Here is a 15,920-nt window from a genome sequence, read left to right as displayed (position 1 = left end):
TGACACATAGGAACGTATAATGACGCCTTTTGGTTTTGTGGGGCTGGAGATTCGTAATGTGTTTCGGACGCTGCAGAAGGCACTTAGTGCCGCCTTCCTTAAGGCTACTTTTTCACTTGTAGGTCATGCTCAAAATTAACCGGATATTACATTGGTTTGCGTTACAGCTTGACAAAAACTGACGGCCTTCGTAACTGAAATCGCCGCTGGCAGACAGCTTTTAGGAGAGCTGCGAGGCATAAGCGAAAGTTGTGGCATTTTTTTGACAGAAGGGAACTACATTTCGCGTCATGGTAGGACTGACTCATTGCAGTAAGAAAAAAATACCACTCACGGCCGAATGGTTGTTGGCACCATCATTCAGCCTAGCCGAGCACTCTAGCATGGAGGTTGGAGAGCAGTTAATAAGTACAGTCCGATCTTACCTGTTCTTCACGCACATCATTTTCCGTACGCTATATTCACAGTAATGAGCGATACCGAACTTTTTCTGAAATACCATTTCGTAAGAAAATATCAGGGGCAAAAGATTCGAAATAACATCGCATGAACGCAGCTAAAGGTTGCATCAAGACCAACGGTTTCAATAAACCGACCTTTTAGCACAGATATGAACAGCTTTCTACTAGCAGTTTAATTGAAACGCAGTAGCAGGCACAGCGCACCGTGTCCAAGCATATCAGTTACAACTCCTTCTAGAAATTATCAGGTGCTGCTTTGGCATCGCTACCTCTAGGCACTGTAAAAAAAAAAATCAGCGCAGTGCAATCAACCTCGAAAACCTCGCGAGGTCACGCAGTTTGGCGCTGTCACAAGCACACAAGCGCCGGCCATCTCACCGGCCATGGGCACTTGCCAACACATACTGTTTACAAAAACAAAAAAAAAGGCGCCCGACGACAAGATTCGGAGCCTGCGAGTACCGCGGGACGCCGCTCAGTCGCTGGAACCAGCAGCCGTAGGCGCTGAGGTTCTAGGCTGAGTACGCATCGAATGGCCACTTCCTTTTGTGGTGCCTGGGAACACACTCTTCGCGACGATGAGCGACGACGTGCTGTCCCAGAACACTGTAGCTGAGCCTTTGCGCCTCGCTGCAGCTCTTGTCCCCTCAGAATGAACCTTTCTGGGAAGTCGTCCTGTGCAGCAGAACAGAAGCGTATTGGAGACCACTTAAAGGCTGCCTTGAATGTTTGAAAGTGCCCAATAGCTCTGGCGGAAACAGCCCTTATGAATCGTATTCCGGGATCAATCCGCATAATGTTCGGCTCTACCGCTAGTCAGAAAACAGCAACAAGTATCTTGCACAAGCACTCGGTTGTTGGTTCTTCAACTCGCGTCAGAGGCTCCAACGTCAACAAATTCTTTACATTTGCCCACGTTTCATACCAAGTCGCCGCTTTTCGTACGAATCGTGAGCCGCCCTTCTGATATTTGCCAGAAGTGTACCACGCAAACGGCTGCGGTGAGTGCCCGGTGGGAAACAGTGTCGACAGAGGGGGCACGTTCACTACCCTCAGCACGGTCCCCATTGAGCCATGCAGGTGCTCATTACTGCAAACGAATCCTCTGCGAGGCAAACCACGAAACATGAGCAGACACCGTGGGAGTAAAATTGTTCGGACTTGTAGCTAGGTGCATACATCGTCAGCACTAAAAAGGTCGTGCTCCTTAGCGAACTGAGCTAAGATCCCTCACCGCGTGTTTTAAGTCACGATGGGCCTGATCACGGTGCCTTATTGTTGTTCGCATGTCCGAGGCACCCTAATCGCAATAGGCCAGAGGCTCCATACGGGTTCCAGAGTTTCGCGCTTGTTTTCCCTGCACCGGTCGCGCCTCTGTTGGCCAAAAGCGATCACGCGGTTCAAAGGTATCCATGCATTGCGGAAAAGCCAACATATCCGCATCGTTTCGCATTATACTCCTCCTCACAAGTCGTTTCAGTGCTGTTAATGCTGCGGCGATCTCAGCCAATGAGAACGGCGTGTGCTGCGAAACATGTTCATCCGCACCCTTTACACCGCGACTGGTGGCTCCCTCCCAGGGAAGGAAAGAGCACAAGTGTCCAGCTGCTGCGCGCAGGAGACACGGCCAACTAGGCGGACGCCACGTTTACGAATGGTGGCGCACCAGTTTGCAGCAGGCCTCCGCAGCGCTGTGTTTGTGCCGAATTTCTCTGCGAATTTAACCAGTGAATGAAACTCTCGCTGTAATTCTAAAACACCCTGCTGAACTACTTTATCATTTACTCCCCCGCCGTGGTGGCTCAGTGGTTACGGCGCTCGGCTGCTGGCCCGAAAGACGCGTGTTCGATCCCGGCCACGGAGGCCGAATTTCGATGGAGGCAAAATTCTAGAGGCCCATGTGCTGTGTGATGTCGGTGCACATTAAATAACCCCAGGTGGTCCAAATTTCCGGTGCCCTTCACTACGGCGTCCTCATAGCCTGAGTCGCTTTGGGACGTTAAACCCCAATAAACATATAAACCAAACTTTCAGTTACTGCAATAACTGTTTGAAAAACAGTCATAACACTGGTCAAATATTTGAGAGCCTATTCAATGCCTTCCTTAGCCTACTTTCCACAGTGCTGCGAACACCTGGCGAGATGACGTATAGACTGCTACAAGTTCATTGGCTAACCTGCTTTTCTCGTGCTTTGCGTCATTCCATTTCGTATAAATGTCTATTTTCAATGGAAAGTCGTTTATGTATAAAAACACGCAATTTTGTTAGAAGCTTTCTTATATTGTTAAAAAGAAAGCGCATATGTGACTTGTGGCGTTTTTCAACAAACGGCACCACCCATCGACATAGCAAGTATTTTGTTATAAGTCAATTTTACATCTTTTGCGGCGGCCTATGAATTACTAACAAGCTGCGTTATTCCCTTAAATAGCATTTTTAGAATAAAGCAAATTTGACAACCAAAAAAAAAAGCTTTTGGGGCGCAAGTTCGTCTTAAGAGCATGACTCGAGCACTAAAAGGTCCCTAAAGTTGGTTGCGGGTGCCCAGCGCACTTGGACGGGCGCCCGGCGAAAAGTAGTTGCGACGATGAAGCACAGAATAGACGCAGGACAGATGAAAAGTAGTCACGAATTTAAACATAATACCTTGAACAAAAGCAGCCATATAAATTAAATAACCAGTTAGCCTGAGCATAATGCAATTTACCGAATGGATATGACAGGGTAACTATAGACCTTGTGGGCACGCTCATGCCTTGTAGCTCTGGATATGAGCGCCGTTCTCTAATCATTACACCTTTCCTTCTGATTGTTTCCATTCAGCCACAAACTGACAATCTGTATTGAAATTATTTTCATGAATCCTTAATTCCTATGCGTACATCCAATGCTATCAAATCTCTTTGATGCAATAAAAACGAAGAGCGGCTTTGCAACCACTTGCTGTATTTCTCAGCAACACGTAGCGTTACCACGGAAATATAATTTCAACAGTCATTAATTTAACTGCCACCTGCCACAGTGCGCAGTTTGGTGACAATCCATTGGGCAGGTTGTGATGACGCCACGAGGCTATCTCCGATTTAGGTGGCCCATCTGCCTCCTAGTTTGTTTCTCTGGGCATTTTTCGGAGATTTTTCGCCCACTGTCTACGACGCCGACGACGACGCCGGATTTTCTACCACACGAGCTCCTTAACGCTATGGCTTTAAAAAATGAGGGGCATTACTTTTTGGACATCTCTCCTGCGTTGCAATAATTGAATTTTCTGTCACAGATGCTAAGTAGCTTACCAGCTGAATCCTGCCTTGATGTCCGGTGCGCAGAAGCATTGCCTAAAGGGGTTTCACTTCTTTTCGAGGCTCCGCCAAGACCGGCACTAGGACCGAAGGTGACGATTTCATTGGCTTTCGAGGACCCTCGAGTGCGACTCCGCTTCATCATCGCTATAGGTGGTGGCAGACTCACCGGAGGATGCTGACCACGCTTCCGGGCCTGTCGAAGGCAAGTAATGAAAGTCACGTTTCATAGCATAGCCGACCTCTAGAGTCGTCTATTATGGTGTCTATGAGCTACGAATTCATGATATGCCGTGGATAATACCGGCGTTTGTGTACGCATGGTTTTGACTCGATATGGCAAAACTATCGACTCAAAAATGAATCAAAGACCATAAGTTGTGTGCGTTAATCGCCTTCATGACAACTTTACTCAAACTCATTACAGTGACACACAATTAGCATGCATGGTGAAACGATTTGAGTGTTCAGACAAGTGTAGAATAAAGCGTTCACTGCACAATGTGCCAAAAGTTTAGGGTTTCGAAACATCGAGCAAGTTACTTTTCAAGCGGGAACTGAGCACGACGTCTTATCGTTTTGAGCACCGTTTTCCAGTAACAAGAAAGGTGCCAAACATTCTGAATGAATTTATACGACTCAGACTCACTTTAAAGGCACTGGTACGTCTCACGGTGACACGCATCATACCTGAGCTGAATATCTGTAACGCAAGAGGCCGTTCCTGCATTCTGCTCTAAAAAAGCATCTGAGAACAATAATGTAGCTTACGATGTGTACGGTCCACAGAAATCGATACACGAATGTCTGGAATTAAATTAAAGCCGGCATTAAATTCCTGACTTCTAAATGTGAATTGTGTATTGGTCTTATTTGTGGAAGCGCATTCCATTTCAGTGTTTACTTACAGTGGGCATAAAAAAGTACCAGATGCTTCTCCACTCCTCAATTTTTAATATGGGGCGAATTCGAAGTGCTTTGATATCCCGTCTTGCAGCGACATCACAATGCCCGCCATAGCCTCGCGAGTAGACGGTAACGTAAAAGCGACCATATAATATGCGTTGGTGTGGTTTATCGTCATCATCGGTAGCAAAGCGGCTACCTCCCCTGGTAAAAAAAGGTTCTTCCCATGCATCCTGAATAATCCAAGTTCTACGTCAGCTCTAAAGAAAAAAAAAGCCGAAGGATGCAGACACAGAGAGGGACACAGGACGACGCTGGTTTTTTTCTTTAGAATTATGTACCACCTGGCCCCCAGCTCTCTACCTTACGGGTTCTACGTCAGCCTCGGCCGATCCATACCACAAAATCTCATGTCTTGGCTTAACTCCATGTACCGCTCCTCTTCGGATTCACCTGGCTAACCTCGCTGATCATCGCTCATATGCCCTCTGCACTACAGCTTCCACCGGAATCCGTTTCTTCCTTTTCACTTCAGCAATAATATCATTGCTCTGAGCTTGCCCTTTAATACAAGCTGCTCTGCTCTCGGCTCTTGAAGCTACAGCCATTTTTTCTCGAAGGCTCACTCTGCATTCCCCAAACGATTTCAAGGTTCTTTTCAAAGTTATTTTGTACCATAGCCTGTACAGGTAATCAGCCCTACCATTCGAAAGCAGTAAATAAAAATTCAGGTGGCACTTTGGCTCTCTAAAGTGCTGCAAGGCGAAAGCCTTTCCTGCCGCACTGTTTGGCAGTGACTGCGAGACTGTTTGTGCTATTTTAATGCTTAATTTAACTACACACTTTGACTACACATTACAACTACACACTTTGACTGCCGACTTTGACTGCTTCTTTAGCACAACTCTCTCTCTGCTTCGATGAGTTGGGTTGTATCCATGACTCTGTTCGCAGTAATGAGGCATGTAATGTGGTCACCCGCGGACGCCTTACGCTCCTTGTCGGAGCAGACGGCAACTATTTTATTAGTTGTCGTCTGCACCAAAAGGGGGTGTCAGACATCCGTGAGTAACCTCATTACTTCGAATCCGCGCACTCTGGCGTCATAACCATTTCGATCAACCGAAAAGCGTGACACCTCTGCTGACAACCATCTTCGACAACGATGAGGCATTAAAGGCTTTCGCCTTAAAAATGAAAACTCACCTTCTGCCCCGAAGCAAACAACAAGGCATCGCCCCATGAGCCGGTTATTTCTTGCACGTCGGCAAGCTTGTGTCCTTCACCATGATCGCCAGTCGTTGCGGCAGCATCGGTCGACAGCGCACGCTGCGAAGTTTCTTCCGCTTTATCGGAGGGCTGGTCTCTCTCCGAATCTTCGCGAGGGCGACTGCGGACCACGACCTGGGGTCCTTTGCCGCCACCGACGCCATTGTAGACGCGAGGTGGATCCCAGCCAGCACTTTCGTCGGCGATCCCCATCGGTGCTAGCGTGTTCTCCCGGTCAGCCGCAGCGTCGCGGTCGGATCCCGACAGGCTCTGGTGAAGCGTCGTCGTCGCCGCCACGACCAGGAACAGAAGCAGGCCTGCCAAGATAGCCATCGAGGCGCATCGCGGATATGTGGCATTCCGCGCCTCGCCATCCTGAGCAGCTACGCCGCTGAGAGATGGACCGAATGCAAGCGGTGAGATCACACTGCCGCCGACGTCACTGTCGCCGGCAGAGTAATGGCTCGGGACCTTGGGCCTCGCCTCCTGCTGAAACCAGCGCATCACGCGCGTTTTACGATTGTCGCGAGAAGCGCTTCTACCAGTTGAGCCGTTCTGCTTGAGGCCTGCATCGCCTTCGCTGCCACTAATCGCAGAGGCAGCGCTTTCGCCTGCTGCCGACGGTGACTTGGCAGAGTTGGCCTCAGAGTACGCACTGGTGCAGCTCTTCGAGTGCGACGGCTCACTGCTGTTAGCAACCTCGGTCTGCTCGTCCGTGGCGACGGTCAACGCTTCTGAATGCTCGTCCGTGGCGACGGTCAACGCCTCCGAATGCTCAGAAGATTGCACTGGTGACAATAACACCTCGCTGCTGCCCGGTGGTCGTTCTTCCTCTGAGGTCAAGGTGGGTGAGCGCGCAGTCGAGGGCACTTCGCTCGGCGCTTCTGTCCCCACAGCGCCTGTTACTTCTTGAGTGGTCGGCGTTGGCGGCCATGGGTCTACGCTGAAGCGCAAGGTCTTGGGAGGTTGTTGTTTACTATCATACGCCAGGGATTTTCTGGACTTGAGTATGCCCGGACGCGCTGGCTCCTTGGAGACCAAGGGCAGCCAGTGAGCTTGCGTGCCTGGTGCAAAGGCGCCGTGCGGCGGTGCGTACCATAATTGCGGTGAACACGGCTCCATAATGGCGGATGCGACTTCTTTTTCTTCTATTCTACGCTGCACGTGCACTCGCGAGTGGGCCAAGCCGTAAAAGGGGGGTGAACGAGCGTAAAGGCTCTGACGACCGCAGAGGCTAATAAAATGGTTTGGTTTGGCTTATGGGTTTTAACGTCCCAAAGCGACTCATGCTATGCGGGGCGCCGTAGTGAAGGGCTCCGGAAATTTCGACCACCTGGGGTTCTTTAACGTGCGCTGACATCGCACAGTACACGGGAATACATACAGGTATACAGTTTCACTCTGTTCTTGCCAGAAAGCCGGACGCCCTGTCGTATTCCACGTGCCAGGTTCCCAATAGACTAAGCCCACCAGAACCGCGCGAAATGATGATTAAGTGCGAAATGTTGATTAAATGACTGCGAAATGATGATTAAATGGAAAACTTTTATTCGTCAGTATAGGTCTTTACTAGTTTGGTGGGTAGAGCACCTAATCAAGTGACCCTCCGGGTGCTGTCGCGATAACAGCCTGATCGATCAGTCTCCTCCTCCTCGAACAGTCTAAATAGGTCTTCCATGTGGTCGCTAGACACCGCTGTCTACCACTGCTATTGTGGTGGTGGTGAAAACTTTTATATTGTAAAAAAGAGTTTGGGAGCCACAGAGTGGCCCCGCTACATGGTCGGCGTCCCTAGTCCGGGACACCGCACGACGAGGCCCCGTCTCTCGCCCGTTTCACCAGAGCCCTTTGGGCCTCAAGCGAGGAGCAGTTGAGGAGGGCAGTCTCCCATGCCTCTCTGGAAGGGGTAGGGGAAGGGGGGAGGTGGGGATTTTGAGTACATGCCCACACCATGTGGAAGATATCACAGGTCTCCCCACAGTGTGGGCATCGCCCATCCGTGTTAGGATCGTAATGTTTTATTATTGCAGGACAGAGTAGAGTACCTGTCTGCAGGCGCCTTAAAGTTCGCTCCTCCGTCTTACTCAGCCCTTTTGCAGGGGCCGGGAAAAGGCGGTGGTTGTCGCTATAATGTGTTAATATTTCCCTGAATCGCAGCAGCGGCTGGTTAGTCTCCGAGCCAGAAGAGCTGGGATGAGGAGCCCGGTGAGTAAGCGCTCGGGCAGCCGCGTCAGCGGCCTCATTACCTCGTAAGCCCTGGTGGCCAGGAGCCCAAATGATTCGTTTGGGTGTTGGATCAGTGGCAGTCCGTCGTAGAATACAAGCAGCTAAGGGGGAGATCTCCCCTGCCAAGTAATGTTCACATGCTTTTCGGGAGTCCGTGATGATTATTCTCGAATTGGCGTGGGCGGCAGCAAGCGCTATCGCTACTTCCTCGGCCCGCATTGAATTCGGGGCTCGAAAGGAGAGTCCATCAACGTGCATTTCCTGGTGAACGACAGCGGCCGAGTAAAATCCCGTGGGCGATGGCCCTGCTACGTCTACATAATATACACCGGCGCTTGGTATGTGAGAGACTACCGTGTTGGCAGCCGTATGTCAGGTGATAAAGTTTTTAAGGCGAAAGCCTTTAATGTCTCATCGTTGTAAGCAGCAGTTGTCGACAGAAATGTCACGCTTTTCAGTTGGTCCAAACTGTCGTGACGTCACAGTGCGCGAATTTCAAACGGGGCCAATTGTACTTTGGCTAGTAACCAGGCAACCAATTGAAGGGATCGTATAGTGATGCTCCAAGTAAGTGGGACTGAGCTTAGTTAATTGCTTAATTGCTCAATTAGCATAATTAACTTTTCTAGTCAGGCCATATAAATAAATAAAACCGAGTAAGAAATTGGTCGAGCTCGGGAATCGAACCCCGGTCTTCGGAGTGTGAGACGAGCATGCTATCCACTCCGCCATGCCAGCTCGGTGGTTTGGGAAGAACAAAGGTGCGTCTAATGAATACGGTGTCTTCGCTCACTCCCATCCTCCTCCCTTCCCTTCCGGCGAGGTTTAGGTGTCCACCGAGATATGAGAGACAGATGCATTTCCTTTCCTCAAAAACCAATTTACCGATGAGCGAGGCATAGAACCGAATGGGCGATGGCGTTCTATGGACTCCTGGAAGCGTTGCAAGACGCTGTCGCGTTCCACTCTTAGAGGCGAAGCTTAACATCTTAACCACACATCAGTGACCGCACTTTAGGTCAAAAAAGTGCCCCCCTGAATTTTGACGGGTGTCCACCGAGATATGTGAGACAGTTACTGGTTGATTTCCTTTCCTCAAATACAATTTTCATTTTCTTCATTACGGGCCGTCTTTGTCCTTCTTCTTTCACTGCCACTTCCTCCCTTCCTCTACGGTGCGGTTCAAGTGTCCACCGAGATGACAGAGAATTACTGCGCCCTTTCCTTTCCTCAAAAGCGTTCAAAGGGCAAGGCATCGCGCCGAACGGGTGGTGGCTTTCCGTTGACTCCCTGGCAGCGCTACAACACGCTGTCGCGTTCCACTCCTAAAGGCGAAGCTTAAGCGTCATTAATTAGCAGTTAATTAGTATTCAGGCACAAATCAGTAATTAACCATTAGTTAGTGATTTGTCGTCACTTAGCAACTAGTACTCAATTACATGTGACGCCACCAGTGCCACAGAAGCAGTGAAAGTGGTGCGGAAAACGCTTTCGCCTGTACGCACTTTGGACAGTCAAAGTGCCCCCTTAAATTTTTCCTAATATATTGTCACAGAGAGGTGATTGTGGTAGGGCCCTATGGGCTCTTTCTTCTCAGAATACCAGCTTGAGCCCCTATTCCGGGGCCCCATTGGCAAGCAACGACGCCCGCGTCCGTTGAACCACGGCCTTTTGGGTCTTTAGGTCTTGACAGCCGAGCAGGGCCGCATGGGAGACTTCCCTCCTCAACTGCTCCTCGCTTGAGTCCCAAAGGGCTCTGGTGAAACGGGCGAGAGACGGGGCCTTGTCGTGCGGTGTGCCGGGCTAGGGACGCCGACCATGTAGCGGGGCCACTCTGTGGCTCCCAAACTCTATTTCATCAATTAAAAGTTTTCACCACCACCACCTCCCTGTCCTCTCTGGTGGGGTTGGGGGGGGGTATATGGGTTTGTTTAGCAGGCCCAAACCATGTACCATGTGGAAGGTGTCAGCCACGTCCTCACAGAACTGGCACGCGCCATCAAAGGATGTGTTGCAATTTTAAGCACCGCCGAGCACAGTACAGTGTTTGTGAGAATTTTGATGAGGAGGCGCTCATCAGCGCGATTCAGTCCCTGCTGCATGCGCTAGCGCTGACAACGTTGTGGCAGACACGCGGCACTGCTGCAATAGGCCGCAGCGTTCATTGGGTGAGCAAACTCTCGCGATCAACCATTAACTGCCACTACCTGCAAGGGTGGCAGGGTGGGCGCACTGCCTATCCAGTGTCCCGAACACACTCAACGTTACAGACGCCAAGCCGCTTACAGTTTTTCCGATACGCTGTAGCTTTCGCTCAATAACCAGGCTCAGCAGTAGTTGATCCGCAGCTTTTTTTTTTACTTTAAAAACCACTAACGCGCAAGAACGCTGAACTGCCTGAGCTCGATGCGAAAGCAAGTCCGAGAATTAGTAGCCTCGTTTACGTGAACCCGACTGCGGTGGATCGAGTCAGGGGTCGAGTTGTGTAAGATCAGCCCGATTCGAGTACTGCGTGTTTACAAGAACTAGATTTCAGCGAGTAGAGACCAGTTCATCTGCAGCGGCACCAAGCGTCGAGTAGCGCAGTGAGTGAGGGCAGTGGCAGCCTCCAAGATTGCGTCACAGCACCGCTGTCTCGCAGGCGCGACGGCGCAAGCGAGAAACAGGTTCGCATTTATCCTCTCCCCTCCCGCTAACCCGACTCTTCGACTCGTTCCGGTTTACGTGCTATCTGCCGTTGGGGTCGAGCGAGTCAAACCACCCCCTGCAGCGGAGTTCACTGGACTCGCTCCGTCGACTCCCGGAACCGACTCTGCAGTATTTACATGAACCCAGTAACCGGTTTCCAACACAACTCCTCAACTCAATCCCGTCATGCAAACGCCACTAGTGCGCTCGCTCGCTGTGCCACGTCCCTCGCTAAAAACAGCAACGAGAGCGCATCCAAAGACGCGGGGCACACTAATTCGTCGATCGTAGGATCGCCCTGTCCGCGAGTCACACTCGGGCTGTGCCCGGCAGCACTCAAACATTTTGACCCCTCCTTTAGCGGCAGCTGCCCGCACTGTAGTGCGGTGTCTTCTGACACATATCACATGGTGTGGGCCTGCCCCTCCAACCCGGCTATTCCCCCCATCCCCAACCCAACTCGGGAGTACTGGGAGGCGACCCTGCTCGGCTGCCACGACTTACAGGCCCAACAAGCCTCAGTCGGGTGCGCCCGGGCGGCGGCCACCACCACTGGGGTCCCAAACTAGGGACCTCCACCAGGTGCTTCTAAGGATCATTCCCTTACGGGCTAATCCAAACATACCTCCTGTCCCTTACTAATAAATGTTTTCACGACCACCACCTCCGGCTTTCCCTTCGCGCGGAAATAGGCCTACGCCAAATTGCTCCGCTCGCTTGCTGTGCATGCGGTTTTAATGCGAAAGCACTATATTTCCATTAGCACAGAAGCCGGCGTCCGCCGCCGGTTATGGCACGAAAGTCGGATGATGCAGTACGCCGGTGTACAATGTCACTTGTAAATGAACATGTATGGTAATGAATGATGGAATGTAAGGCACTATGACCTATTAAAGTTTTGACTCATGGCTCAGTCATTCTGCGACTTATCATGACTCAGCCTTTACAAGTAACGTAATTTAAGGTGCATAGAGTTGTACAAAGTATGCGTAAAAAATATGTCACGACGCGCAGACATAGTCATAACTCATAATGATTGCGCAACATAGCATAGCTCAGCCCTTTGCAAGTAACGTAAGAAGTATAGAGATCGTACAAAATATTCGTAGTCATGAATCGTAGTCATAGTCATAGCACATAATCATTCTGCAATGTAGCATGACTCAGCACTTTACAAGAAACGTAAGGTAAAGTGTATAGAGTCTGTACAAAGTACGCGCAGTCATGACGCGGGACTCAGCCTTTTACTTCTGCATCGTAGCATGTCTCAGCGCTTTACATGTTAGGTAATGTAAGGTACATAAAGTTGTACAAACATTATGCAGTAATGCCTCGTATTCATAGCCATAACTCATAGTCATTCTGCATCGTAGTAAGACTCAACACTTGACTCTAACCACCCTGGTGACGTCTACTTGTACACGGTAGACTGATTCATCGACGACAAAATACACCGCTGGCACATAACGCCTGATCCCGGAAAAACATCGAACATGAGAGCGTTGACGCATGCTATGAAATGCGATTTAGCCGGAGATACCAGCCGCCGTCGCTGCCGTCGCAAATAGTTGGCAGGCGTCATATCATGTGGCGCAGGTTTGGTGTTCTCGCTCTGAGTGGCTCTAAACATGACGTCATAAAAATGACGTTGACGGGAGCTAGTTTCACGGGCGATTTGAATGCGGAAGGGTTTCGGAAATTTCATTTGTTATTTTCTCGAACGTGTCGCCGGCATCAACGGCCGCCAAAGTAACGAACCACGTGAAAAATTTTGAAGCTGCAAATCGCAATGAACTGTTGCCACGAACCAGTCCCAGGAAATCGTCGTTTTACTTTTAAAAAATTGTAGGGTTTTGAACACAGTTGAACCGAGTAGGACGTGCTAAAGCACACAAGGCAACGTCTCCACAAAGGCAACCGCATGAAAAGACATGGCACGAGCAGTGCGCGTCCATCGGTGCCGCGCGGTTGCTCTTGCCATGTTTTTCATGCGGTTGTCTTTGAGGCGATGTTCCCATCGGTGCCGCGCGGTCGCTCGCGTGATACCGGCGCCGGTGGCTCATTCGTTCGTTCAATGATTATTAATAATATGGGGGGGGGGGGGGGGTGAAGTTTTGGTTGTTTGCGAAACGCGTAGGGAGCGAGGACGAAGGAGTGCCCCGGCGACGCAAGGCGAAGAGTCCGTTTCCTATGGCAACAGCAGCGGGCAGACCGAGAGAAGGAACATACGCGAAGATACAATTCCGCCAGGGTTGCCAGATTGGGCTATTAATAGCCAAATTGGGCTACTTTTTATCCGAGTTGGCGTCAGAAATTTCGTTTTGGCTATGTGGCTACTTTTGGGCTACATCTTTTTCATGCGTGAAAAAAAAAGTTAAAGCAGTTATAATGTGCTCTGTTACAATTACTCAGGGACAGAAATAAAAGTAATTGAGCGCGTCTGCTACAAAATGACAATTTGAAAACGCTGTGTTCGAGAAAACTTATATGCGTCAGGCAGTCAAGGATCACGGCCTTTTGATTTATTTTATAGAGTGGACACTACGTGAAAGTTGCCCCAAGGAAACACTTTAGGGCCTATAGGCTCCACTTAATCCGCGCACTAACGCCACCCGCGCGCGCGCGCCACCGAACATAGACTCTTGCCGTCTGCACATGTGAGCGTTCTCCCATTGAAGGCGCACCGCGGGTGACCTTGGCGCCAGAATAGAGGGAAAACACAAAAAGAACTTAAGTCTCCCTACGTGGTGCGAATGCTTAAGCATTAAATGCTACTGTTTCGCTTCTGTTCCGTGGTTTCGTGATGCTCACAAACCGTAGACGTGGCCTAGTGGTTTGGGCGCCCGCTTCGGCTGCGGTAGGTGGCTGGTTGGAAACCCAGCAGCAGGCATGTCTTTTTCTTGCATTTTTTATCCTTGCTCTGCAGACACATTCTGCTCAAGATACGCATGAGGCAAGTAATGCGTACGCATTAATAAAGTCTTTTTCTCTCTCTTCCTATTCTCATGGTGGACACAGCAAGCGCGCCACTCGCAAGAGCCTACGCTGTTTTCTGCAGCCTCAAGCGGCACACGTGCAGCCCTCGAGATTCATTGCGAGCTACGCGAGAGCGCCGTGTCCGTCGCGTAATCCGCGTGCACTCATGCGGAGCCATGGCAGCCATGGCGCCATCCTTCAGCGCGGCGCAGAACCCACTGTACCTAATGAGGGCGGCGGAAGTTAGTGGCATAACATGGCATTAGATCCGTCGCTACGAGAACTTTAATCAGAATGGGCAAGTTGGCGAAGTACATCCCGAACTACAAGAAGGAATGGAAAAATGAGCCGGAATTCAAGGGTAATATGTTTTTCTCATTATTGCGAACGTGCTGTTAGACTGAAGATAAAATTGACATAGATTATCAGATAATGACATATATCTTTGATTTATTCTGAGCTCATGCATATCACCGAATGTAGCTTCAAGATGGCGCATGCTAGATGTTTGAGGTGACGCCCTCAATGAGAACTTTTCTCTTAATGCATAAAATTGAAATGTGAGGCTGCGTAAGTATACAGCAAGGCATTTTCACTGTCGATATGCCTAATCTGCGCACGAACATTTAAAAGGCGAAATATTTCTAAACTAAAGCTGCGATTGCGTTATATCGCGCCGCCGTTCTTCTGCGCGTAAAGACTGGCTGTCGTCATCAGCCTGAGGTGATATGGCCTATTGCCGCGCCTGCAAAGTGGAACTGCGGCCCCATCTTCAGGACCTGGTTAGCCGCACTGGTTAGCGCGCATGACGGAGGCGAAACGTAACAACGGAAAGAACATGCCGTGTGGACCACCTCAGACATCATGTGCTGGAAAAAAATGTAATATGCGAATGTTCTTGCCAAAAATTTATTTAGTATGCCTAAGAAATGTCACAAAAATATTTTTGGCTACTTTTGGGCTACGCAAAAATTTCGCTATTGGCTACGTTTGGGCTACTACTGAGGTCAATTTGGCTACCTGAGGTCGGAGCGATCTGGCAACCCTGAATTATTCCGCGGCAGGTTTACCGGCGGCGGCACGAGCCTCCACACTCTAATGAGCAGAGTTGCGCGAAGGTCAGCCATTCTGTTCCAAACTCTGCGCAAAAAAGCCGCTTCTCGTGTGGCAGGAGCCCCACGAAAAGGCAGTTTAGAGGCACCTCTCCTCCTCCCTCTGGTGCTTCATATTGCCCCCTCAGTCGAATACCAAAGCAGCCGGCGTACAGAAGAATAAAACTAGTTGGCACTGTTGGGACTGGGCATCCCATCCTGTCACCGCTATTGCGATTGGGGCATCCGAGTCTGCTGCCACTGTTGCCAGAGCTGAGAGACGAAACGGTCAAGGCGACGGTGAATCAACGAAACATTTATGCACAGCATATACAAGGAGGCTACGTTGTCGGCACAGGGCCCGAGACCATAACTGGCTCGCACAAACAGCGCGGCGATGACCCGGGAGGACGTCTCTCTCCCCTTGATGTCTCAGTCTGCTCTCTCCGTCGCCGCGCTCAGCGCCGCTCTGTTTTGATGTTGTTGTTGGCGGTGGCTATTTATTGGTAATAAAAAAATGGCTGAAGCTTAACTTGGTTAACCCTGGTCAGATGCGAAGCATATTCAGGGCTAGGCTTCGTAATACATGGCTTTCCTTGGTTGAATACGTGGTCATTTTAATACAACCACTAGAAGCCTTCGTCGTGGGGGAAGACAACGGCATGGCCACGGAAGCCGCGTCCGCCTGCCCGGTAGAGCGAGCGTTTCACCTACACCGAGTGTGAACGCGCGTTCGAAATGCGCGGGAATGCCGCTCGAGGACATTCCGGTGTCTGTGCGATGGCATCGATCTCCCTCTCCCAGCGCGTGACGACGCTCTGTCGTGACGTCATTGTGTCACGTGGTGTGACGTCACCATACCACGTGGTCTGCACGGCGTGCAACCGCAGCGACGGCACAAGTTGGAGCCCCGTCTCTCATCTGTCGTGACGTCATTGTGTCACGTGGTGTGACGTCACCATACCACGTGGTCTGCACGGCGTGCAACCGCAGCGACGGCA

The 15,920-nt window shown here is 50.3% G+C and overlaps 1 protein-coding gene across 1 annotated transcript; it reads right to left on the bottom strand.

Annotated features, from left to right (window-relative positions):
- Nucleotides 1–913: 913 nt before the first annotated feature.
- LOC149344287 (uncharacterized) lies at nt 914–7,060 on the bottom strand. The gene is made up of 3 exons (XM_089542586.1): nt 5,876–7,060; nt 3,758–3,959; nt 914–1,136 (listed from the first exon to the last, which is right to left on the bottom strand). Exons 1-3 carry the CDS (start codon nt 7,058–7,060, stop codon nt 937–939), a joined length of 1,587 nt encoding a protein of 528 aa, XP_089398712.1. The 3' UTR covers nt 914–936.
- Between the last annotated feature and the right edge of the window lie 8,860 nt (nt 7,061–15,920).

The sequence above is a fragment of the Amblyomma mixtum genome, chromosome 5, assembly GCF_055824585.1.
Source record: "Amblyomma mixtum isolate Tamu chromosome 5, ASM5582458v1, whole genome shotgun sequence".
Classification (NCBI taxonomy): Eukaryota; Metazoa; Arthropoda; class Arachnida; order Ixodida; family Ixodidae; genus Amblyomma; species Amblyomma mixtum.
Note: the sequence above shows the minus strand (reverse complement) of the source record. Positions and strands in the feature narration are given on the sequence as shown.

Coding starts and splice junctions, on each gene's coding strand:
- LOC149344287 (XM_089542586.1), bottom strand. CDS start 7,060: ATGGAGCCGTGTTCACCGCAATTATGGTACGCACCGCCGCACGGCGCC. Junction 3,960..5,875: donor TGTTTGCTTCGGGGCAGAAG/GTGAGTTTTCAT, acceptor TGCCTTCGACAG/GCCCGGAAGCGTGGTCAGCA. Junction 1,137..3,757: donor ATCAAGGCAGGATTCAGCTG/GTAAGCTACTTA, acceptor TCTGCTGCACAG/GACGACTTCCCAGAAAGGTT.